Source organism: Phocoena sinus, chromosome X, assembly GCF_008692025.1.
Source record: "Phocoena sinus isolate mPhoSin1 chromosome X, mPhoSin1.pri, whole genome shotgun sequence".
NCBI lineage: Eukaryota > Metazoa > Chordata > Mammalia > Artiodactyla > Phocoenidae > Phocoena > Phocoena sinus.
The window spans coordinates 64,153,587-64,181,017 of NC_045784.1; the positions used below are offsets into that span (position 1 = coordinate 64,153,587).

At 36.9% G+C, this 27,431-nt stretch overlaps 1 protein-coding gene across 1 annotated transcript in view; it reads right to left on the reverse strand.

Annotated features, from left to right (window-relative positions):
* Positions 1-1,068: 1,068 nt before the first annotated feature.
* RLIM (ring finger protein, LIM domain interacting) overlaps positions 1,069-27,431 on the reverse strand; it is a 39,565-nt gene continuing 13,202 nt past the window's right edge. Inside the window, exons 2-4 of the mRNA XM_032619634.1 lie at positions 10,340-10,532; positions 9,353-9,436; positions 1,069-8,054 (exon numbers count right to left, since the gene is read on the reverse strand). Of these exons, the coding sequence (XP_032475525.1) occupies positions 6,436-8,054; positions 9,353-9,436; positions 10,340-10,508 (1,872 nt within the window). The 5' untranslated portion in view covers positions 10,509-10,532 and the 3' untranslated portion in view covers positions 1,069-6,435. The remainder of the gene's footprint in view (positions 8,055-9,352; positions 9,437-10,339; positions 10,533-27,431) is intronic.

Below are 27,431 nucleotides of genomic sequence, written 5' to 3' on the forward strand. Positions count from 1 at the left end.
CAGTATCTCAGTCACATCATTTATAAAACAGGGTGGTAATAATAAACCTCAGAATAACTGAGGATTAACTTATAGTACTTAATAAAACACCTGACAGCAATGAGAAAAAAATTAGCTGTTTTTAATATAGCCATTAGTAATCCATTTGCAAGGTCTTAAATTTAAATATTGCCTGAATTCAAAGAAACTGGACCCTAGCTTTCATTTCCTGTTTTTTAAATGACCATTAAGAGTATAGCTATAATCCACTCTGATTTATCAAATCCTCTGTTCTAGGTAATGGTCCTTTTCACTAAATTTCCCTCAACATGATGCCTGTATATTGGCTTACTTTGTTGTCTAGAATGTGAACTATTCAGTGGTGTTGGTGTTCTTGAGTTTCAAAGAATAGAATCATGAACGACACTAAAAGTAAAACCCTGGGAAGGTCATGGGGAAAAGAAGAGCTGACCACACCAACAATCCCGAGCAACTGTGTTCCTATGCCAATGATAGGGCTCTGTAGGCACTAGAGGAAATGAAATGGTAATAAAATTCACCATCAGCTAAATGAATACCAGTACCAAGGGGAACTCACATCCAGGTATCAGAATGTGATGACCTACTTAGAAACAAAGACTCTTAGTGGCTTAGGCAACATGTTTAAGAGATTGGAAGTAGGGATGGAAGACAAAAGCTGTGTCAGCACACATGCACACCTAGACAAGTTTTTGTATTTACAGAGATCAAGCAAGGGAGTGGTCAGGGCAATGGTGAGAATACAAGAAACAGCAAAGATGCACCTACTTAAAATGTCGTTTACACAAATCTTTCCCGGATTCTTATATAGAAAGAGTTTAATCTTTTGTTTTACCACTGAAAGATTAAGCCATTAAATTACATGATACGGAAGTTATATTCCATAAACCAGTACCTGCCCACACTCAGTGAGGGGAATCAAAATCAAGGTTGCACTGTAATTCTACTTGACTCTAAAAACCACATCTGACATTGGTGTGAAGCAACAGAACCTTTATCAGATCCCCCTTTTAAAAGAAAAACCCAAGGAGAGATGATCAAGCACAAATGATCACTTCATGCATTTTATTGATAGTCTATATTTTAAATCTGCAGTATGACATCTTACATAGGGAAAAAGCTTCTTCCTAAAAGATAACTATTAATAATCAAACCAGCTTTAGTATGACTGACCTTTCAAGGTCTTGTTTTGCATTAAACAAGTTAACTTTTAGCAGGTGTAAAGCACTGTACAAAAAAAAAAAAAAAAAGAAAAAAAAGAAAAAGGAAACTGGGTACATTCTCAAAATTTAACACAGGGCTTCCCAACCAGGAGTCTGCTGGATAGATATTGGAGAAGGGTGTTATGTTCAGGTTTAAATTGAAAGAAAATGAGAAACCAGATAAAGCAAACCAACCAAATTCACTTCACTTTGTGCTCCTTTCTGCTTTTTTGAAAGTCTCTCCCAGAGGTCAGGAAGCCCTGGTATAACAATCACTTTAGTCTTTACAGAACATACATTTATGTGCTTCATGTTCAAAGACATAAAGGCAGCCTTTGTTACTGTTCCCCCTCCAAATCCCCTCAGGTTATTATAGGCTTCAGAAAGCTTTCCAAAATTGCTGCCCAGTTCTTTATCTGAATCTAAGTAAACATCTATACCAAAGCAGCTCTTCCTGGGAGAAGATAAAACAGGCACAGATACATAACCAGGCCAATTGCGTACCTACTCAACTTGATACCTGATCACATGGCCCTACATCTTTAAAAGCAGCACCAGGGACAAACGGAGCCATCAAGAGGTAAAATCCAAACATTGGACAGTTAAAACACAAATCACTCAGTTAAAAGAACGTTAGCAAAGGGGCACTCAACAGAGTTAAGGCTGGACAGCTGGTTCAGCCATACCTTGGTATTAGGATAAATCTGCAAGATGAGGAACTGATAGAGGAACCCTGAAATAACTAGGCACAGTGGTATGACGGGGTTCACTTTCACTGCATGTCTTTAAGATATCACTCAATCTAAGTAACTATAAAGCAGCTTGGGGGTCTTGAGTAAACAAATCCTAATCAAAAATAAGTATCTCTGAGTGTTGAAGGGTGTGCCTATTTTCTTCAAATTTGAATTAAAATACCTATGTAGACATGAAAATAATCGTAAAACTGATACAAACTTGTTATTCCTTGAGAGTCCAACAGCTCAGTAACAGCTCAATTCTATACTGTATTTTAGATACAAAATGGAGTTACTTAAATCAAGTGAGATTGCTTACTTGTTGGGAATATTAGTATTTTAGAAATGTTCCAGTTAGGAACTCATTTCAGAATGCTAAAAATTGTAAAGGGCAGGTACGTAACTCACAGCTATTTCTTAGTTGCTTATTAAAAATCTGATTTAAAAATAACTGAAATACTAGTTACTTGGATCTTGCACTTTAATTTTCCAAATGAAGCATGTTATAAGTTGACTTACATTTTCAAATGTTTTTTCAAAAGCGCACAATTTACTCGTTAACTCAATGAATTACAACACTGTTACTGAATATTACACATACTGAAGAATTATACTAAGGGGAAAAAAACGCCTGACACTTTAACATGTGCCTTATCAGTCTCTTGCATTACTAAGGTACAGAATACTTTAGAAAGTAGCAATCAGCAGTCTTATAAGACAACAAAAGTGCCCTGCACACGTGGCTTCTATGTATTTAATATTGGTAATACATTTGACAGGGAAGCCAGTAAGGTAAAACTTAAAAACTCAAATAAGGCAGATTACAAGTATTTTTCGTTCACAAAAGAACAAAGAAATGGGGTGAAGTAAAGGGAGGAATAAAAATATCTTCCATCTTTAAAAGTATCAACAACCACCACAAGGTGCCACTGTATTCTAGCAAGCTGTAAAAATGGCCACTCACCTCCCTATCACATGGGTATTTTGCGAACTGCCAAAAGTTATGGCTGATGCTTGACCCGTTTTATGTCGTGGACATCTGGGAAGCAGGTGATTAAATACAAAGTATATTAAGTGATAACCCTTCATAAATATAATTTGAGACACGGACACTAGGAGATAATACTTGGCACGGAATGAACATGTTTTCCCAGGGAAAAAAAATTACTGAGGTAACACTTATAGCTAATAGTTTCCTAATCTTAAAGTTTGGATGAACTCCAACAATCATGTTTTTAGAGATTTTATACATATATATATATATATATATACACACACATACATATATATATAAAATCCTGGTGCTAAACGTTTTTTGTCGTTGTTAACTGTACAACTGATTACCTATACTCCAACACTAATGTGAACACTTTTCTCAATCCCCACCTCCATCAACACCACTGAGGTAAAACTAATGTGTTCTTTTTAGAGCAAATATTCCAAATTAAGAATATGGCTCATCTTCTAGTGTTGCTACAGATAAAGTCTGCAAACTTTAAAGCTAACTTGTTCAATTTTGTTTAGTATTAATAAATCTCAATCATGTCAACTGCTTGGAGTTAAACATAACACCTCAAACGTTTCAGACTAGTAAGTGAATTTTAAAAAATAATCTGAAATATTCAAGGAAATTCCGTTTTTAGTACTTTTCCCTATGCCTTGAACAATGTAATTCCAACATTGTTTTTCTTGTTCCTATTACTGCATGAAGTTCAAACTAGGTCCTCAAGACAGAACCTTTCTGTAATAAAGAAAAAGTGCAAAGATACAAAATGAAATGTAAAGTCTTTTGCAAGAAAATGCTTCCTCAAGAGAACAGGTGTTTGGATGCTAGTGGGAAAAAAGATTTTTGTTCTCCAATGTACATCTGACACCTACAAATGACCTTGTCTTCAATGTCCATACTAGTAAGTACATATTGGTCATGGACCTTGCAAAAAAAAAAATCAAGTAGCAAATTCCACTAAAATATTTGCATCCATTCTACACAATCCAATGGAAATTAATGAGTGCTACTGAAAAAGGTTTCCACATGCACATGTCCAATATGTGCATCCTACTGAAGACTAAAAACTTAAAATTCTATTTCCAGTGTTTATGAATAGCTTCAATATCTACATTCATAACCAGCATTCTGCATGAGTTACCTCTTTAATACTTCACAAATGAGTAAAATACATCTTGGGAGGTTAGGAAGGTACCTGTTAATAACTTTCTTTTATGCTTAGAATGTGATGCAGTTGTTTTTAAACTATTTAAAATGAACAGCCCTATATAAGAATGGGACATTTTATACCAAGAGGAAACTGGGTTTGTTTTTAGCCAATCAGGACTACCCTGCAGATCTGAAAACCAAAGAATACACCCTTAGGAAAGGAGACATGGCTCACAAATATAAAGGAATCCTGACTTTTACATGGACAATTTTTTTAAAAAGATAAAATGTATTACATAAGCGCCATAAACAGTAAAATCTGCTTATATTAAAAAAAAATAAGTGAAGCTTTGTTTGGACATTATTTCCTTGCAAGAGCAGTACATATCCTTAGTAAACAACTACCATATTTACAAGTTAATTTCCTTGATACTTAGGTAGGATTGAAAGCCAGAGGAAAATACGAAAGAATGAGCTTTGAAATAATCTTTACAGCTGAGTTGATAACAGTTAAGGTGGCCAGATAATTTCTAAAGCAGACTTGTTTATTTTGTAGAGTATCTGACTATGCCTGGGTAATTAGCTCACTTTGTTAAAGGCCAAGGATGTGTTCAATCTCTCTTTGGGCCCATTATCTTTTCCCAGAAAAACAAAGACGGTCCTCCACAGTCAGACTAATCCTAACCCCAATTAGCCTCAAGAGAAAGTTGGCAAGAGTACTGGGGTTCTTCACAAAGCTTACTAAGGAAACAACATAAAGTGCATATCCCATAGATTTGTGAGTCAGCATCCTCATCTTCAGATATGGGCAGCACATTTAAAAATTTCAAATAACCCAACACGACTCACTTTCCACAAAGAATAAAAATCCCTTAATTATTCACCTTGTCTTTATATGTGAGATGTTAGGTCTGTGTTAGAGAGATAGTAACAAAACATTAAACAAGTGGGCATTGGTACCTTGAATGACAAATCTCAAAAACGATGCAAATTTGAGACTTTCCTATTAGTACACACATCTGCACCAACTTCAATTTCTATGCTAAAAGTGGTTTATAGTCTCTTTCCTCCATCTTTTGCTTTTTGGGTTTTTTTTTTTTGAGGAGCAGACTTGTAAAAAACAGCAGTGTAACTTGTGCTAAGGGGTAGTGGTTTGTTTTCCTTAAACCAAAGCTCTGCCAAATTTGCATCATCTGCTCAAGTAGAATACTGTGTCCAGGATCTCACCATATGAAACCAGTTCACTCACATCTGTATGACTACTGTCTTCATGAAAAGTTTAAGTTCTTCCAAGCAGTTTTCTTTACTCCTCCTGTCTTTCATTTCCTGCCTAAATCCAAGTTAAAATAAACAATTTCCACTGATCTTCAATGCAGTTCAATTCTGCACTCTGTCCTTTCCTCTTTGCATGTCACAGTAGCTGTTCACATACATTAAATATCATAGATATGTTCTGCTCTTACATCTACACACTTACAAAAGCAGCTTTGTACTTTGTTTGGTGTGTTTTTTACTATGTTGGCTCACAAAAAGCAGTTTTTTCATTTCTAAGCATGGTACTTTACAATTTTTAATGCATTAATACAACAGTGCATTGGAAAAGTACTGAGCCTCTACAAAATAGCTTTACATTTTTAAACAAATGAATGTGATTTTTTTTCACTTACACAAGCATAGGCTTTTTTTTTTAATATTTCCACAAGATAAATATCTCAATTAAACTATAAGCTCACTCTACCGTGTGCCACAGTGATGGGCTTAGGAGACAGTTATACACTTAGAAGATCCTAACCTTAGTGTTATTTACACTGACATGTCCAATAATATCACCTTGTCTGAAAGGTGAACAAATGATATTCAGAATGTAGGTGAATTTGTGCCAACTAATAACTGGGAACAGTATAGCTTTAAGCAATCACTTAGGAAACATGTACTGTAACTTAGTCTAAACTGGGAATTTCCTTCATCCCTCTTTCCTATGGCATAGGAAACTTTAAAGATCAACATGAAACAGATAAGAGCCATTGCTAAGGCAGATCTTTTAAGATAACAAAGGAGAAACTGACAACTATATATGATAAATCATCAGTAATAACAATTACTGATACTGAAATCAGATTTTTATGTCCTAAAACATTGCTTTTTAAATATTTCCTTTTATTCTGGAACAGAAATTAGAGGAAGGACAATGATTCATTCAGAAAGCAATGACTCAATTCAGGTTGCTACTTTACACTTAAGCACCACTCAAAAAGTGGACATAAAGCAAGTGATTCCTGTTTGCCCATCACTATACCAGCTACATAGCTGAGAGTTCAGACCTTAATCACACAACGCTTTCTCTGTTACCAGAAGCTAAGACTGCTCTGCGACATATAGGACAAGTAGAATTCTCAGATAACCAGCGATCGATGCAGTGGACATGGTACTCATGGGAACAAGGTAGTTTACGAAGTTTGTTGCCTTCTGTGTATTCTGTAATGCAAACACTACAGGTTTTTAATGCATCGTTTTCACCAAAACTTCTCATTGCCAAGTTGTCAATCTGTTCTTTGGTGAGTCCTCTAGGTTGGTCATCATCATCCTCATTTAAGAGGAAAAACTGAGCCAGACTAAGGAAGGGCAAAGAGCCACTTTCATCAAATGTTACTGGGGCCCTGTGTCGACCCTCTCGCCTGGCACCTGATGAGCCTGATGATGAGCTTCCTTCATTACTGCCTTCAAATACCTCTGAGCTAGTCTCTGAACTTTCACCACTGGAACTGGAACTAGGACTGGAACTGGAACTAGAACTGGAACTAGAACTGGAACTTGAACTGGAACTCGAACCGGAACTGCTACTACCACCAGAACCCCCTCTTCCATTCCGTGACTCTGACCTTTCCATATTTCGACTTGAGACTGAGCCACTAGGCTCTGAATCACTATCACTGTACATAAAGTAGCTTAACTCACCAAAACCTGTCATTATCTGCCTTAACATGGTCTGAATTGCAACAGATGTAGTCTCACTTAAACCAGTATTTAAGATTCTACGAATCGGAATTCTGATGGTACTGACATAGGTTCGCACACCTGCTCGCTCAGAACGTGAAAACGTACGCCTAAAACCTCCTCGTTCACTTTCATAAGTGACGGTGTTATTTGGCGTCTGAGACCTTGACCGAGTTCTGCTAGCTATGCTATCTCTCTGCCGATATTCTCCAGGACGAACTCTTCTTACTTGAAGATCAAGGACTATGGTTGGAGGTCTCTGGCCTGATCCTGTAGATTCACCATTGCCAGTTGTATCTGAAGACCCTGCTCCTTGTGAGGCATTTCTGGTTCCAGAAGCTGCAAAGAGACCTCTACTTAGCAAGTCAGGCCCACTTATTTGCTGTCTCAATGTCACGTGGTGCCGGGTTCTAGAACTTCCCTCAGTTTCATTTACCAAAGGATGCTCAAAAGTCTGAGATGAGATACTATGATGAGATCTTCGTGGAATTTCACTCATTGGATGCAGAGGTGATCTACTTCTTTCAGCTCGTGCTCGGGTTCTCCGATGGTCTGGGCTCCTACTTCTTGCCCTTCTCTGACCTCTGGTAGGTGGGGCTTCTCCTGTTAATGATTCAGTTGAATTTCGTTCTGATCTGGGTGGCCTTGCAGATGTTGATTCAGATCGTGGATTTTCCACTTGCCTTTGGCTGTTGTTGTCCATACTTTCTCCACTAGAACGTCTTGCAGATAGCTCATTTTCATTCTCTGGATTTTGGCTCCCATTATTACGGTTAACATTGATCTCTAAACTGAATCTGAAATCACCACTGTTTGGATTAGTCCGGCTCACTGCTCTCCAAGATTGGTTTCCTCTTTGCCCACTTCTTGTCGTATTTCCAGTTTGTCTGACGGAGTTAAGCCAGTCTATTATAGAGTCACCATTAGACACATCATCTGAAGAGTCTCCACCTGTTTTTAAAAAAGGGAGGGGAGAGAGGGAGAAAAAGGAACTATTAAAATTAGGAAATTATATAAGAGTACTCAGAAACTTCATATTAGAAAAAAAGAACAAAGATTCTGAACAGATTTCACATTTACAGGTTTTTGTAAACCATACTACATTGATTTGCAGTAAAAGCAGGAAAGTTTCAATTCCATTTTAAAAGAGCAAGCTAATCATAGAGAAATTTACGGATTTTTTTTTTTAAAAAGGGAATTGGGAAGAAGTCTATTTTTAGCACTTCATCATATACAGAGCCTAACATACCACTGTGGGCTGTCAGATGACAACATTTTTTCAGTCCACTGCCAACACTAATGTAATCAAACAAGGTAAACACCAGTTAAGGTACAGGGCTAATATTTTAGTTCAAATTACATTTTTTTGTCAAATTTTCATTAGCCTACATTTCTTTAGGCTCTTGACTTAAGTGCCTTTAATAATATGGGACATTTAAAAATACAAGACTGCTTTAGTCACTGCAAAAATATAAACGAGATTTACAGGTTTAAAAGTATTTGAATACTTCTTCACATTACCAAGATCTTAAATTAACATGAAATTGGAGATCAGACCAAGTAAACAGTCTGAACCTAGCACAGTACATATAATGGCACATTCGAGAACCTAACTGTTATCATGGCTTCTTATGTTAGTCAAATTCCCTATTTCACATTGAGGGAGAAACACCAGACCCCAGGTAAGAGCAAGATTTCTCAACAGTGGGACTATTTATATTTTGAGCCAGATAATTCTTTGTTGTGGGGGCTGTGCTGTGCATTTTAGGATGTTTAGCAGCATCCCTGACCTCCACCCACTAGATACCAATAGCAAACCCCCAGTCATGACAACCAAAAATGTCTCCAGGCATTGCCAATGTCCCCTAGGGGGGCAAAATTATACCCCATTGAGAACCATCAGATTAGAGAATGCAACATGTCTTTCTGCTGGTGAGGAACTCATGTTTATAAGGAAGGAATAATACAGTAGGTAGGGGGAAATTTCAATGGAGGTGGAAAATCAAGAAAAAAAATCACATTTAAAATAGGCCATTCCTCACTATGCTCCAATTAACACAAAAAACCCAAAGGTGAAGCAGAAAAAAGAAGTTAACATTCTCACCAAATATCAAGGAAATGCCAGTTGTTTTTATGAGCAGTTACTTAGCACCAAATTAATTTGTGCCATTGCTAGATTATCTTTGGCTGACATTTATCGTTAGGAAGCTCCTTATCCATTCTATCCTCCACCCCCAAGCAAAATTTACCTCTATTTTCATCTGAGTTTTGTGGTGGTGGGCCCTCTTTAATTTGTTGTAGTCTTCTCAGCAACTCTTCCTCAGTACTTTCACCTAAAATAGTTTAAAATGTTTGCCAAATTATGAATAAAAAACAATGACTTATCCATCTGAGATAACAACCAGAGAGTGAGTAGGAAACCTGGGTAAAATTCACCGATTTGAGAGCATGACATTACAACTTATATTTATTCACATTTCTTTCCAGTTTACAAAATGCTTTTGCATACAGTATCTCATTGTTTAAAACTGCAACTCTGGGAGGTAGTATTATCTGCAGTTTAAAACAATGAAACAGACTGAGTGAGAGACTGATGTGTTAATTAATATATGGCAGGGCGAGAATGCCAACTTTGGCATTCTGACTCAAGTCTGGTACTGCTGCCTCAAAATGCACTCTCTCTTTTAAGAGCCATGCTAACTAACACCTTACCTTTTAAAATTTAAGGAATCACTCAAAGGTTAATAGAATTAACAAGAAACAAGGAGGAAGGGAGATAATGAATTTTAACTAGCTTCAAATGGGCCCTAATCAGGCAAAGGAGAATAACCAAGCACAAAGTTCTGAATAAGGGACTATTTTACCCAAGGCTAGCTTTGATTGATTATGACAGAGTAAGTCTCTCCTAAGAACTGAAGTTCCCATTAGCTCCTCAAGACTACTAATGTCTAGTAAGTTATATAAAGATAAATAACAAAAAGATTTTTCAGGTCCACTCTCTTGAATTTAGCTCATTATAAATTCATAATATAATTCCTAACTAAAAAACCTGACATAGGATAATTCCAAATACGAGTGAACAAATCATGTAATAAGTACAGCAGTTAATGTCACTCTACATCCTTTGTATTAAAATCATACTTCAAAACGGCTACAGAAACTTAAAATACAGGTTTCCTTTTTTTTTTAAGACCAGCAATTTACATATATAAATCCTTAAACTAAACATTGCATACCTGGGGTGCCTAGCAAATTGTTATCCCTCATAAGCCTATAATCTTCTTCACTGAGGTTATTTACAAATTGATAGAAAGCTTCTTCCCGATCCAATCGGTCCATCTGACTTCTGCGCTGTGCTGCAGACTGATCACCGCTTCCTTTATCGTTAGAATCTGAGCTTTCCATCTTGATGAACAAGTGGAAAATTATCTAAAAGGAGAAAGGAGATCAATCTTGAAAACAGAAGTCAGTATGTATTCTATAGAACAGTTTTAGTTATGGGAAAATCCAGAATGCAGGTCCAGACGTGGATTTTAAGACCTCATATGAATGAAATTTCATAACAGAAAAACTCCTGAAAAGCACTGTTATACTACGAAAAGACTAGGTCAGGGGTTGGCAAACTATGGCCCATGGGCCAAATGTAGCCCTGGTGCCTATTTTTTTCTCCTTGAGATCTAAGAATGATTTTTACACCTTTAAATGTTTTTTTAAGAGAATATTCTGTGATGTGTGAAAATTATATGAAATCCAAATTTCAGTGTTTAAGTTTTATTGGAATACAGCCATACACATTCACTTATTTTCTATGGCTGCTTCATGCTATAATGGCAGAGCTGAGTAGTTGTGACCAAGACTGTATGTAGCACTCTCACTGCTTTGCACTGGCGATCTGTGCATTGTAAGTTGCAGTGATGCAATTATAACTTGACAGCATTTCAAGTGCCATGCTTATCACCACACTGTGATATTTTTTTAATTACCAATGCACACTCATCATATTAAATGAAGAGAAAATGGACTTCAAATGCCTAAAGTGCAGTGGAGTATGGATTATTTTGTTATTAGATGGCAAAGGTTATATTTATAATGCAACAGCGCTAGAACTGTGCTAAAATAATAAAATATACATTAATATTATCAGACTAAATAAGCATTCATCACAATATTCCCAATTCACAGGAAAACTACAGTCTGAAAAATTAAAAAATTTAAAACAAAGTATCTCATCACAAAATATTTCCCCACAAAAGTAAAAAATGAGGCTTCAACCAGAGTAAGTTTCCAAGTGGCTCATTTGTTGGCTAAGCAAGCAAAGCCATTTGTCAATGATGTGTCAGTTAAACTGTGTTTGACTGCAGAAGCTAAAGAAATTTGTCCACAGAAAATAAATTTAAGATTTATTAGCCTTTTGATGAGAACAGTTGCTCAGAAAGTTGAGGATATTGGGATATGTCAATAATCAAGTGAAAAACAAGGGAGCAAATGATTTTGAGTGGTTTTCCTTGGTTCTTGATGAGCTGACAAATATAACTGATACTATTCAGCTGTTTATTCAAGGAGTCAAACATTGATTATTTGAGGAGTTTGAAGTAACTAAAGAAGTGACCTCTATAAAGAGTTTGCATGGAACAACTAACTACAGGTGATAATATTTTCAAAGAAGCTGAGAAACACTAATTCAGCACAACATGAAGTGGAATCTGCTAAGATGTGTTACAACTGAAACAGTGGTTAAAAAAAGTGTAGACCTACTTGGACAAATTTATAATGCCTATGAATATGTAAGGTGTTTAAAGTCTATGGTTATTCATTATATAGTAGTTATAGGTAGTCTGTAGAAAATATTTGTATCTATCATTATTGAACTAGTGATGTCAATGGTGAACTTCACTACGGTGGACTTAAACATAGTGAGTTCCATGAATTTTTGTCAGAAATAGAAGCTGAATATCCTGACTTGCTCTACCAGGTGCTCATTTTGATGGCTTAGCACTGGTAAAGTTCTACTGTGATTTGTTGTACCCAGGTCCAAGATTAGATTTGTTTCTGAATGAAAGGAACTACTCTCAATTACTATTACCAAACAAGGAATGGCTTGGGAAATTAGCTTTTTCTGAAGACTTCATAATGTTTCTGAATGAACTCAACCTAAAATTACAGTGCTTATAATATGTAAATCTTATACTACAGTAAAGTCATTTCAACAATAACTAACACTGGAATCACAATGTCAAGCTGCTTTATGCACTTCTTGTGCTATCAAAGAAATGAGAGCTCCATTCCTATAGAAATTGTAGCAGATATATTTTCTAAGCACAAACTACAACTCCAGAAGTGTTTTTTGGACCTCAATGCAAGTACAAAGGAAACTTCCTTATTTCAAAATCCACTTAACTGTGTAACTGAGGAGCTTCCACCTACCCTTCAATTGAAAGTGATGACTCTGCCGTCTTAATGATATGCCTGCTAAAAAGGTAAATATCAAGAGAAGAATTTAATGAAAAATTCTATAAACACCTTCTAAGGGGTGAATATACTTCATTAAAATTATATGCTTGTGTACTGATTAGAGAGCAAGACCTACCTATATGTGTGAATAGACATTTTCAAAGATGAAATATGTAAAATCTCACTTCAAGTCAGAAAACACTAAATGAACATCTGCAAATGATTTTGATAAGGAGTATGTTTAGCCCCAATTAAGCAAAATGTTACCCCTCCGTCAGCAAAAGAATACCATTCTTCTCATTAGTAGACCTATATTACAAAATATTGTACTCAATTATTATTACATTGTGAGTTTTATCAAGAAAAACTTTGTGGAAATTTGGTTTCTCTGTTTTTAAATAAATAACTATGTAATATGCTCAATTTTGATTAGAAAAGTGAAAAAAATTTACTATCTGGACTTCTACAGAAAGTTTACCAACCCCTGCTCTGGGATAGGACATGAAACTAGCCAAAACTTTTTTTTTTTTAACAACTTTATTAGAGTATAATTGCTTTACAATGGTGTGTTAGTTTCTGCTGTATAACAAAGTGAACCAGCTATACGTATACATATACCCCCATATCCCCTCCCTCTTGCGTCTCCCTCCCACCCTCCCTATCCCACCCCTCTAGGCGGACACAAAGCACAGAGCTGATCTGCCTGTGCTATGCGGCTGCTTCCCACTAGCTATCTATTTTACATTTGGTAGTGTATATATATCCATGCCACTCTCTCACTTATTCCCAGCTTACCCTTCCCCCTCCCTGTGTCCTCAAGTCCATTCTCTACATCTGCGCCTCTATTCCTGTCCTGCCCCTAGGCTCTTCAGAACAATTTTGGGTTTTTTGAGATTCCATATATATGTGTTAGCATACGGTATTTGTTTTTTCTCTTTCTGACTTACTTCACTCTGTTATGACAGACTCTAGGTCCATTCACCTCACTACATATAACTCAATTTCGTTTCTTTTTCTGGCTGAGTAATATTCCACTGTATATATGTGCCACATCTTCCTTATCCATTCATCTCCTGATGGACACTTAGGTTGCTTCCATGTCCTGGCTACTGTAAATAGAGCTGCAGTGAACATTATGGTACATGACTCTTTTTGAATTATGTTTTTCTCAGGGTATATGCCCAGTAGTGGGACTGCTGAGTCGTATGGTAGTTCTATTTTTAGTTTTCTAAGGAACCTCCATACTGTTTTCCATAGTGGCTGTTATCAATTTACATTCCCACCAACAGTGCAAGAAGGTTCCCTTTTCTCCACACCCTCTCCAGCATTTATTGTTTCTAGATTTTTTGATGATGGCCATTCTGGCTGGTGTGAGGTAATACCTCATTATAGTTTTGATTTGCATTTCTCTAATCATTAGTGATACTGAGCATCCTTTCACATGTCTGTTTAGCCAAAACCTCTTAATTGTCATTCACTACTTGTACAGCATTAGATAATTACTGTATTGGCAGACCTCCACACACTCATTAACCACTGTAATGAAAAAACAATGGTAGTAAACAATCTAAACTAAGAGAAGAATCCAAACAAAAAATTTCATTCTCTAACTCTTTTCCTTCCAACCTCAGATTGACCCATTGACAAAATAAAAGTTAATTCCATAAACATATGAAAATCTGATTTGTAGAAAAGAGGTAATCTATATTGGTACTAGGATTTAATCCCACACACAACACATGAAGTACCTGGATGTTTACAAGTCAGTACTAGAGAAAAATAAAAACAAACTGTCTTTCAGATATAAAAATAAAGAAGCCTCTCTACCTGTCTGATGAGTCTAAACAAATTTCAGGCTGTACATGGGCACACCTAGCTCTCCCCATTGTCTCTCTTAGATCATTATTTTTAGAACTACTCTATCATTGTTTAAACAAATAAGATAAATATGTCAAGGAAGGGGAGGGAGATGCAATATTTTTGGAGTTTCCTAACCTCATAACTAAGATTCCTTACTTTTGGTAAGAGTAAGCTATATAAATTTCTGAAATATACTGTTTTCATAATAACCTGAAACTTTAAGAAGACTACAAGTCAAGAGCTTAAATAAAACACTCGTAAAAGTTATATGGGCCAGGCAATCAAAGAAACAAACAAAAGCCAAAATTTCCCATATGTACCTAAGTAACAACTTAGTATTGGTAATAGCACACAGCTAATTTTTAAAACTACAGAAAAGCACAAAGGAAAAAGTTCATCCATAATTTCTCAAACCAAAGAAAACCACATTTGGTTAACATTAAGCAGTTAATATTCTGAACACTAACAACATGACAAAGTCCACTTGTGAAGGATCAATAAATAATCCTGAAAGTAATTTATAAAAAATACAACTCAGGAGCAGAAGCAAGGAGAACTACAATCCTGCAGCCTGTGGAACAAAAACCACATTCACAGATAGACAGGATGAAAAGGCAGAGCGCTATGTACCAGATGAAGGAACAAGATAAAACCCCAGAAAAACAATTAAAAGAAGTGGACAAAGATAACCTTCCAGAAAAAGAATTCAGAATAATGATAGTGAAGATGATCCAGGACCTCGGAAAAAGAATGGAGGCAAAGAACGAGAAGATGCAAGAAATGCTTAAAAAAGACCTAGAAGAATTCAAGAACAAACACCTAGAAGAATTCAAGAACAAACAAACAGAGATGAACAATACAATAACTGAAATGAAAAATACACTAGAAGGAATCAATAGCAGAATAACTGAGGCAAAAGAATGGATAAGTGACCTGGAAGACAGAATGGTGGAATTCATTGGTGTGGAACAGAATGACAAAAAAAGAATGAAAAGAAATGAAGACAGCCTAACAGACCTCTGGGACAACATTAAACGCAACAACATTCGCATTATAGGGGTCCCAGAAGGAGAAGAGAGAAAGGACCCGAGAAAATACTTAAAGAGATTACAGTTGAAAACTTCCCTAACATGGGACAGGAAATAGCCACCCAAGTCCAGGAACCACAGAGAGTCCCAGGCAGGATAAACAGAAGGAGAAACATGCTGAGACACATAGTAATCAAACTGACAAAAATTAAAGACAAAGAAAAGTTATTAAAAGCAACAAAGGAAAAATGACAAAAAACATACAAGGGAACTTCCATGAGGTTAACAGTTGCTTTCTCAGCAGAAACTCTACAAGCCACAAGGGAGTGGCTATGTGATGAAAGGGAAGAACCTACAACCAGGATTACTCTACCCAGCAAGGATCTCATTCAGATTCAACAGAGAAATCAAAACCTTTACAGACAAGCAAAAGCTAAGTGAATTGAGCACCAGCAAACCAGCTCTACAACAAATGCTAAAGGAACTTCTCTAAATGGGAAACACATGAGAAGAAAAGTACCCCAAAAAACAAACCCATAACAATTAAGAAAATAGAGCCAGATCCAAGGAGCACAGTGATTAAGGATGCCTGAGTCAATGAAGCTGTTTTCAGCACATACACACAAAAGACACTAAAGAGGATAGCATCTCTGGGTAGGAAGGGACATTAGAGGTCTAGTCCAACCTCCTAAACAGAGAAAGAAGCTATAAGCTTCGCCTGGGAGGTCAAGGAAAGACTCAAGTCAGTGAAAAAAGAGGAGGGAGGGAAGGGAGGGATAACATATCGATAATTACCTTAAATGTGAATGGAGTAAATGCTCCAACCAAAAGACACAGGCTTGCTGAATGGACACAAAAACAAGACCCATATACATGCTGTCTACAAGAGACCCACTTCAGACCTGGGGCATATACAGAATGAAAGTGAGGGGAGGGAAAAAGATATTCCATGCAACTGGAAATCAAAAGAAAGCTGGAATAGCAACACTCATATCAGATAAAATGAAGAATGTTACAAGAGACAAGGAAGGACACTACATAATGATCAAGAAATCAATCCAAGAAGAAGATATAACAATTATAAATATATATGTGCCCAACAAAGGAGCATCTCAATACATAAGGCAACTGCTAACAGTTATAAAAGAGGAAATCAACAGTAACACAATAATAGTACAGGATTTTAACACCTCACACCAATAGAGAGATCATCCAAACAGAAAATTAATAAGGAAACACAAGGTCTAAATGACACAACAGACGAGACAGATTAAACTGATATTTATAGGACATTCCATCCAAAAACAGATTACAACACTTTCTTCTCAAGTGCGCACGGAACATTCCCCACGATAGACCACATCTAAGGTCACATCAAGCCTCAGTAAATTTAAGAAAACTGAAATCATATCAAGCATCTTTTCTGATCACAACGCTATAAGATTAGAAATCAATTACAGGGAAAAAAACGTAAAAAACACAAACACATGGAGGCTAAACAATACGTTACTAAATAACCAAGAGCTCACTGAAGCTACCAAAGAGGAAATCAAAAAATACCTAGAGACAAATGACAATGAAAACACGACGATCTAAAACCTATGGGATGCAGCAAAAGCAATTCTAAGAGGGAAGTTTATAGCAATACAAGCCTACCTCAAGAAACAAGAAAAATCTCAAATAAACAATGTAACCTTACACCTAAAGGAAACAGAGGAAGAAGAACAAACAAAACCCTAAGTTAGCAGAACAAAAGATATCATAAAGATCAGAGCAGAAATAAATGAAACAGAAACAAAGAAAACAACAGCAAAGATCAATAAAACTGAAGCTGGTTCTTTGAGAAGATAAACAAAACTGATAAACCATTAGCCAGACTCATCAAAAAAAGACAGAGAGGACTCAAATCAATAAAATTAGAAATGAAAAAGGAGAAGTTACAACAGACACCGCAGAAATACAAAGCAACCTAAGAGACTGCCACAAGCAACTCTATGCCAATAAAATGGACAACCTAGAAGAAATGAACAAATTCTTAGAAAGATATAACCTTCCAAGGCGGTACCAGGAAGAAATAGAAATTATGAACAGACCAATCACAAGTAACGAAATTGAAACTGTGATTAAAAACCTTCCAACAACAACAACAACAACAAAAAACCTTCCAACAAACAAAAGTCCAGGACCAGATGGCTTCACAGGTGAATTCTATCAAACATTTAGAGGAGAGATAACACCCATCTGTCTCAAACTCTTCCAAACAATTGCAGAGAAGGACACTCCCAAACTCATTCTATAAGGCCACCATCACCCTGATAGCAAAACCAGACACAGGTACTACAAAAAAGGAAAATTACAGACCAATATCACTGATGAATATAGATGCAAAAATCCTCAACAAAATACGAGCAAACAGAATACAACAACACAATAAAAGAATCATACACCATGATCAAGTGGGATTTATCCCAGGGAGGCAAGGATACTTCAATATATGCAAAACAATCAATGTGATACACCATATTAACAAACTGAAGAATAAAATCCATACGATCATCTCAACAGATGCCGAAAAAGCTTTTGACAAAATTCAACACCCATTTATGGTAAAAACTCTCCAGAAACTGGGCACAGAAGGAAACTACCTCAACATAATAAAGGCCATATATGACAAACCAACAGCAAACATCATTCTCAATGATGAAAAACTGAAAGCATTTCCTCTAAGGTCAGGAACAAGACAAGGATGTCCACTCTCACCACTATTATTCAACATAGTTTTAGAAGTCTGAGCAACGGCAATCAGAGAAGAAAAAGAAATAAAATGAATACAAATTGGAAAAGAAGAAGTAAAACTGTCACCGTTTGCAGATGATGTGATACTATACATAGAGAATCCTAAAGATGCTTGCAGAAAACTACTAGAGCTAATCAATGAATTCTGTAAAGTTGCAGGATACAAAATTAATGCACAGAAATCTCTTGCATTCCTGTACATTGATAATGAAAACTCTGAAAGAGAAATTAAGGAAACACTCCCATTTACCACTGCAATAAAAAGAATAAAATACCTAGGAATAAACCTACCTAAGGAGACAAAAGACCTGTATGCAGAAAACGATAAGACACTGATGCAAGAAATTAAAGATGATACAATCACATAGAGAGATATACCATGTTCTTGGACTGGAAGAACCAATATTGTGAAAATGAATATACTACCCAAAGCAACCTACAGATTCAATGCAATACCTATCAAACTACCCATGGCATTTTTCACAGAACTAGAACAAAAAATCTTAAAATTTGTATGGAGACACAAGAAACCCTGAATAACCAAAGCAGTCTTGAGGGAGCTGGGGGAATCAGACTCCCTGATTTCAGACTATACTACAAAGCTTCAGTAATCGAGACAATATGGTACTGGCACAAAAACAGAAATATGGATCAATGGAACAGGATAGAAAGCCCAGAGATAAACCCACGCACCTGTGGTCAACTAATCAATGACAAAGGAGGCAAGGATACACAATGGAGAAAAGACAGTCTCTTCAATAAGTGGTGCTGGGAAAACTGGACAGCTACATGTAAAAGAATGATATTAGAACACTACTTAACACCATACACAAAAATAAACTCAAAATGGATTAGAGACCTAAGTGTAACACTGGACACTATAAAAATCTTAGAGGAAAACAGGAAGAACACTCTTTGACATAAATCACAGCAAGATCTTTATTGATCCACCTCCTAGAGTAATGGAAATAAAAACAAAAACAAACAAATGGGACCTAATGAAACTTAAAACCTTTTCCACAGCAAACTACAAACAAGATGAAAAGACAACCCTCAGAATAAGGGAAAATATTTGCCAACGAATCAACGGACAAAGGATTAATCGCCAAAATATATAAACAGCTCATGCAGGTCAAAATTAAAGAAACAAACAATCCAATCAAAAAAAGGGGAGAAGACTTAAATAGACATTTCTCCAAAGAAGACATACAGATGGCCAAGAAGCACATGAAAAGCTGCTCAACATCACTATGAGAGAAATGCAAGTCAAAACTACAATGAGGTATCACCTCACACCCGTTAGAAGGGGGCATCATCAGAAAATCTACAAACAACAAATGCTGGAGAGGGTGTGGAGAAAATGGAACCCTCTTGCACTGTTGGTGGGAATGTAAACTGATATAGCCACTATGGAGAACAGTACGGAGATTCTTTAAAAAACTAAAAATAGAACTACCATACAACCCAGCAATCCCACTACTGCGCATATACCCTGAGAAAACCATAATTCAAAAAGAGTTACGTACTACAATGTTCACTGCAGCACTATTTACAATAGCCAGATCATGGAAGCAACCTAAATGCCCATCGACGGATGAATGGATAAAGAAGATGTGGTACATATACACAATGCAATATTACTTAGCCATAAAAAGGAATGAAATTGGTTCATTTGTAGAGACGTGGATGAATCTAGAAACTGTCACACAGAGTGAAGTAATTCAGAAAGAGAAAAACCAATATCGTATATTAACGCATATACATTTTTCTAGGTTCTAGTGGAACCCAGAAAAATGGTACAGATGAACTGGTTTGCAGGGCAGAAATTGAGACACAGATGTAGAGAACAAACGTATGAACACCAAGGGGGGAAAGCAGTGGTGTGTGTGTGTGTGTGTGTGTGTGTGTGTGATGAATTGGGAGACTGTGACTGACATATATACACTAATATGTATAAAATGGATAACTATTAAGAACCTGCTGTATAAAAAATAGAATAAAATTCAAAAAAAGGAATAAATGAAATAAAACAAAGGAAACAGTAGCAAAGACCAATAAAACTAAAAGCTGGTTCTTTGAGAAGATAAACAAAATTGATAAGCCATTAGCCAGACTCATCAAGAGGGATAGGTCTCAAATCAATAAAATTAGAAATGAAAAAGGAGAAGTTGTGACACTGCAGAAATACAAAGCATCCTAATAGACTACTACAAGCAACTCTATGCCAATAAAAGGGACAACCTGGAGGAAACGGACAAATTCTTAGAAAGGTATAACGTTCCAAGACTGAACCAGGAAGAAATAGAAAATAGGAACAGACAAATCACAAGTAATGAAATTGAAACTGTGATTAAACATCTTCCAACAAACAATAGTCCAGGACCAGATGGCTTCACACGTGAATTCTATCAAACATTAAGAGAAGAGCTAACATCTATCCTTCTAAACTCTTGCAAAAAATTGCAGAGGAAGGAACACTCCCAAACTCATTCTATGAGGCCACCATCACCCTGATACCAAAACCAGACACAGATACTACAAAAAAAGAACATTATAGACCAATATCACTGATGAATAAAGATGCAAAGATCCTCAACAAAATACTAGCAAACAGAATCCAACAACACATTTAATAAAGGATCATACACCATGATCAAGTGGGATTTATCCCAGGGAGGCAAGGATACTTCAATATATATAAATCAATCAATGTGATACACCATATTAACAAATTGAAGAATAAAAACCACATGATTATCTCAATAGATGCAGAAAAAGCTTTTGACAAAACTTAACACCCATTTATGATAAAAACGCTCCAGAAAGTGGGCAAAGAGGGAACCTACCTCAACATAATAAAGGCCATATATGACAAACCCACAGCAAACATCATTCTCAATGATGAAAAACTGAAAGCATTTCCTCTAAGATCAGGAACAAGACAAGGATGTCCACTCTCACCAATATTATTCAACATAGTTTTGGAAGTTTTAGCCACAGCAATCAGCGAAGAAAAAGAAATAAAAGGAATCCAAATTGGAAAAGAAGAAGTAAAGCTGTCGCTGTTTGAAGATGATGTGATACTAAACACAGAGAATCCTAAAGATGCCACCAGAAACTACCAGAGCTAATCAATGAATTTTGTAAAGTTGCAGGATACAAAATTAATGCACAGAAATCTCTTGCATTCCTATACACTAATGATGAAAAATCTGAAAGAGAAATTAAGGAAACACTCCCATTTACCACTGCAATAAAAAGAATAAAATATCTAGAAATAACCTACCTAGGGAGACAAAAGACCTGTATGCAGAAAACTATAAAACACTGATGAAAGAAATTAAAGATGATACAAACAGATGGAGAAATATACCATGTTCTTGGAAGAATCAATATTGTGAAAATGAATATACTACCCAAAGCAATCTACAGATTCAATGTAAACCCTATCAAACTACCAATGGCATTTTTGACAGAACTAGAACAAAAAATCTTAAAATTTGTATGGAGACACAAAAGACCCCAAAGAGCCAAAGCAGTCTTGAGGGAAAAAAACAGAGCTTGGGGAAATCAGACTCCCTGACTTTAGACTATACTACAAAGCTACAGTAATCAAAACAATATGGTACTGGCACAAAACCAGAAATATAGATCAATGGAACAGGATAGAAAGCCCAGAGATAAACCCATGCACCTATGGCCAGCTAAGCTATGACAAAGGAGGCAAGGATATACAATGGAGAAGACAGTCTCTTCAAAAAGTGGTGCTGGGAAAACTGGACAGCTACATGTAAAAGAATGAAATTACAACACTCCCTAACACCATACACAAAAATAAACTCAAAATGGATTTGAGACATAAATGTAAGACTGGACAGTATAAAACTCTTAGAGGAAAACACAGGATAGAACACTTTTCGACATAAATCATAGCAAGGTCATTTTTTTTTTTTTTTTTTTTTTTGCGGTACGCGGGCCTCTCACTGTTGTGGCCTCTCCCATTGTGGAGCACAGGCTCCGGACGCGCAGGCTCAGCCGCCATGGCTCACGGGCCCAGCTGCTCTGCGGCATGTGGGATCTTCCCGTACCGGGCCACGAACCCGTGTCCCCTGCATCGGCAGGCGGACTCTCAACCACTGTGCCACCAGGGAAGCCCAGCAAGGTCATTTTTGATCCACCTCCTAATGGAAATAAAAACAAATAAACAAATGGGACCTGATGAAACTTAAAAGTTTTTGCACATCAAAGAAAACTACAAACAAGATGAAAAGACAACCCTCGGAATGGGAGAAAATATTTGCAAACGAATCAATGGACAAAGGATTAATCTCTGAAACGTATAAACAGCTCATGTAGCTCAATATTAAAAAAACAAACAACCCAATCAAAATATGGGCAGAAGACCTAAATAGACATTTCTCCAAAGAAGACATACAGATGGCCAAGAAGCACATGAAAAGCTGCTCAACATCACTAATTAGAGAAATGCAAGTCAAAACTACAATGAGGTATCACCTCACACCAGTTAGAATGGGCATGATGAGAAAATCTACAAACAACAAATGCTGGAGAGGGTGGGGAGGAAATGGAACCCTCTTACACTGTTGGTGGGAATGTAAATTGATACAGCCACTATGGAGAACAGTATGGACGTGCCTTAAAAAACTAAAAATAGCATTACCATATGACCCAGCAATCCCACTACTGGGCATATACCCTGAGAAAACCATAATTCTAAAAGATACATGCACCCCAATGTTCCCTGCAGCACTATTTACAATAGCCAGGTCATGGAAGCAACGTAAATGCCCATCGACAGACAAATGGATAAAGATGTGGTACATATATACAATGCAACATTACTCAGCCCTGAAAAGGAATAAAATTGGGTTATTTGTAGAGACGTTGATGGATCTAGAGACTGTCACACAGAGCGAAATCAGAAAGAGAAAAACAAATATCGTATATTAATGCATATATGTGGAACCTAGAAAAATGGTACAGATGAACCAGTTTGCAGGGCAGAAATAGAGACACAGATGTAGAGAACAAACGTATGGACACCAAGGGGGGAAGTGGCGGGGGGTGGTGGTGGTGTGATGAAATGGGAGATTGGGATTGATATATATATACAGTAATATGTATAAAATGGATAACTAATAAGAACCTGCCGTATAAAAAAATGAATAAAATTCAAAAAAAATATACAACTCAGTAGGGCTGAAAGGCTTTAAAAATGTAAAGCTTTCAAAGAAGGGAAAAACATCTGATAAGTTCTGACATTTGCAGGACATGAACCAAAGATAACAGAAAACTCACATACCAAGGACTGTTACAAGCATGGCACAAAGTCTTAAGAATAGTGCCAGGGAGGTTAAAGCCCACAAGAAACAGAAACTTTCAGAAGTACAGGAAAGATTTTTTAAAATGGCTTTGAAAAACAAAATCTGAAAGAAGAATGGAGTCTTGTACTAAACGTGTTTGTGGGGGCGTTGGTATATTAACAGAAGATGGTAAGTAGAGGCACTCAACTTCTGTTTTATTCAACACGGAGAATCATCTTCCAACTGGAAGTAGTGGAAAAAACCAAATATCTCAGAGAGAATCAAGAACCAAAACTGCAATATTTCCAATGATAATCTTTGAGAAATCACAGAGAACAGGAGAGATGCTAGATGATGTAATCTTCAAAGAAAGTGACATCTATAAGCTATAGCACAGCAAAATCTGACGGGAAACCTAGGGGGAAATTCTGCAATAGACTATCAGATATATTGCAAACACGAAGAAGAAATATGTTTACCAGAAGTGGAATTCACTGCCAAATTAACCTCATTTGCTTTTAGCTTTCTTTCACAGACAACTTGCTTTACAAGATTCTCACATGAAAATCACCTGGGGGAGCTTTCTCTGGGGCGAACTAGACAGTGATATTTTAAAAATTCCACAGGTAATTCCATTGTGCAGTCAGGGTTGAGAAACTCTTTGATAGGGGCATCAGGATAATACTGCCGACTAGTCTAGCTTGGTTTCTGTACAGAGTCTGAAAAGGTTTTGCATCCTATCGTTATGGAGAAATGTGGACTAGATCAGTGCTTCTCAAACTTCAGCATACAAACGAATCATATAGAAATCTTGTAAAAATACAGATTCTGATTCAGTAGGTTGGGGGTGAGGCCTGAGAGCATGCATTTTAAATATGCCTCCAAGTGATGCTGATGCTGCTGATCAGTCTGAGTAGCAAGGAGCTTGATGACAATACAATTTAACAGATTCACAGTTGTTAAATAACACTCTCAAAGATTATGGAGCAATGTTAACCTGCAAACAGCCCTGTCTTTAGCATTTTTGAAAGAACCATGTCAAAGACATGCTAAACAAATCTACAGACAACTCAAAACTGGGAGTTAGTAATGAAGATGTATATGATAAAAAATATTCTGAATTCTCTGGGCTGTGAAGATGAGCTGAAATCAACAAAATGATGATAAATGTGCTACCTTAAACACTTTAAGGGTTAGCAAGCTGAAGTAATCATAGTAAGAGTACAGAATAGGGGGGCTTCCCTGTGGCACAGCAGTTAAGAATCCACCTGCCAATGCAGGGGACACAGGTTCAATCCCTGGTCCGGGAAGATCCCACATGCCGCAGAGCAACTAAGCCCGCGTGCCACAACTACTGAGCCCGCGTGACGCAACTACTGAAGCCCTTGCACCTAGAGCCCATGCTCCACAACAAGAGAAGCCACTGCAATGAGAAGCCCGTGCACCGCAATGAAGAGTAGCCCCCTGCCCCGTTCGCCACAACTAGAGAAAGACTGCATGCAGCAACGAAGACCCAACACAGCCAAAAATAAATAAATTTAAAAAAAAAAGATTACAGAATAGGGGAAAAAAACCTGTCTTGGTGAGTTCACATGAAGACCTGATACTTTTAGTTAACAAAAGCTCAATAAAAAGACCGTTTGACCTGGCTGCTAAGAAACCTAAGTCACATGTTGTTTTCCCAGGCCATAGTGTTCAGATAAAAGTAGGTAACAGTGCCAATGCAACTTGCACTTCAGACTATATGCGGAGTATTTGAAACATTTAAAATACCTCCAAAAGGACATTGACAAACACAAGAAAGTATCTAGAGTGACCAAGATGGTGAGAAGCCAGGGAATACCATAAAAGAAACGGTTGAGGGACTTCCCTGGTGGTCCAGTGGTAAAGAATCTGCCTTCCAATGCAGGGAAAGTGGGCTCGATCCCTGGCCAGGGAACTAAGATCCCACATGCCGCAGGGCAACTAACGCCGCATGCCACAACTACTGAGCTCACACTCCTCAGCGAGAGAGCCCACGTGCTCTGGAACCCGCGTGCCACAACAAAAAGCCCTCACCGCAAGGAAGATCCTGCACGCTGTGACGAAGACCCCGCATGCTGCAACTAAGACCTGACGCAGCCAAAGAAAATAACTTTAAAAAAAAAAAATAGAAAAGAAATGGTTGAATTACTTGGAGATGTCTAGCCTGAAGACAAGACTAAAAATGGACATGATTACCATCTTCAAATATTTGGAGTTATAACATGAAAGAGAGAAGAATCATAGGGTCAAACTAGGGCCAAGAGTTGAAGAAATATGGAAGCAGATAATTCTGTCTTTTAATAGTCTAGCAAATAAGATTGTCTAAAAGTGGAGATGTAACCAGTCTCTTGAAGCAAGCTATTACCAATCTCTGGAAATATTCAAGCAGAGGCTAGATATTAGGTGGGAGTTTGTCCTTATTAGGTGGGAGTTTGAACAGACTGATTTCAAAAGACCCTTTGGACTAAAATGTCATTAAGGATGGAGAGCCCCTTGGTTTTCTATTCTGGGCCTAAGGTCATACTAAGCCACATATTCCCAGTGGCACAATTTTGTTATGTTTTCTTGGTAAGACCAGTCCACTTATATTGCCCCATCCCCTCCCTCCAACACACTTTGCGCTTTACTACCTTCACACTTCTACTAATGTTGTTCCTTCAGCCCCCGCTTAGTCTTTCCCCATTTCCCTCACGCCTCAAGGTTTAATGAAATCTTATCACCTAAGAAGCTATTACTATCTCAGCTATCAATTTTTTCATCCATCTTTGCACACAGCATTTGTCTGTACCACTAGTGTCACTTCCTGCCTTATATGGTCTTTTTATATTTTTGAAATATTAATTTTATTAATATCTTATTTACCCAACATAGCCAAAATATCATTTCAACATGTTATCAATACAAAAATTAGCGAGATGTTTTATATTTTTTAAAAATTCTAAGTCTCAGAAATCTGGTGTATAATTTACACTTACAGCACATCCCAAGATGGATGCTAAACCTTCATTAAAGTGAAATGTAGTCCTAATGAAACAACAAAGTTGTGTTTAATGGAAAAAATTTACACTTTCAGTTTTTTATTTAGCTTAATTAAAATTAAAGAAACTTAAGAGTTCAGTTCCAGTTATTTAGTGACATTTCAAGTGTCCAGTAGCCACATGTGCTTAGAGGTTACCATATTGGACAGTGCAGCTTTAAAGAATCTGTTTGTAAGACAGCAACCCCACATATGGAAAGAGCTTTAAAGTGTTCTCAATGTATAGTTTATGCTCTATAAACCCACTATTTATGCATCTCCTTTACATTTTTCAAAAATAAAATAATACTCTACAAAAACACATGGGATAGATGATTCTTTCCTACACTCAACGATCTTCAAGTTCACTCTTGACATTCTAGAATTTCTAACATTTCCTACATGGAAACTAGAGTCAAAAAAGTCATACCTCCATTCAAAACCCTCCCAAACACTGTGATTTTACAGACTGTTAAATCTTAAATAGCTCCCACCTGATGAGTTTAGAGGTTGCTTTATTCTGTTCAAGAAGGATTTTTATTTTGGTTTTACTTTTTAATTCAAAGTTTTAGCAACGAGACACACTCACAAAGCAACATGTGAACAAATCCAAATTACTATTACTTCCATAATAACACGCTGCTCTCCTTTCCCCCTGCCTACACCAGAGAAAATAAAGGAAAATATTTTCCCCACATGGCATCCCTGCAACACACTCATTTATTTCAAAATTGCAACCAAACTGGCAAGGCTTCATTAAACAGAACACAATGTTTTTGCTAAGGTATAGGTTTCCATTTTAAAATGCAGCCTGTTTCCTGTAGTTGAT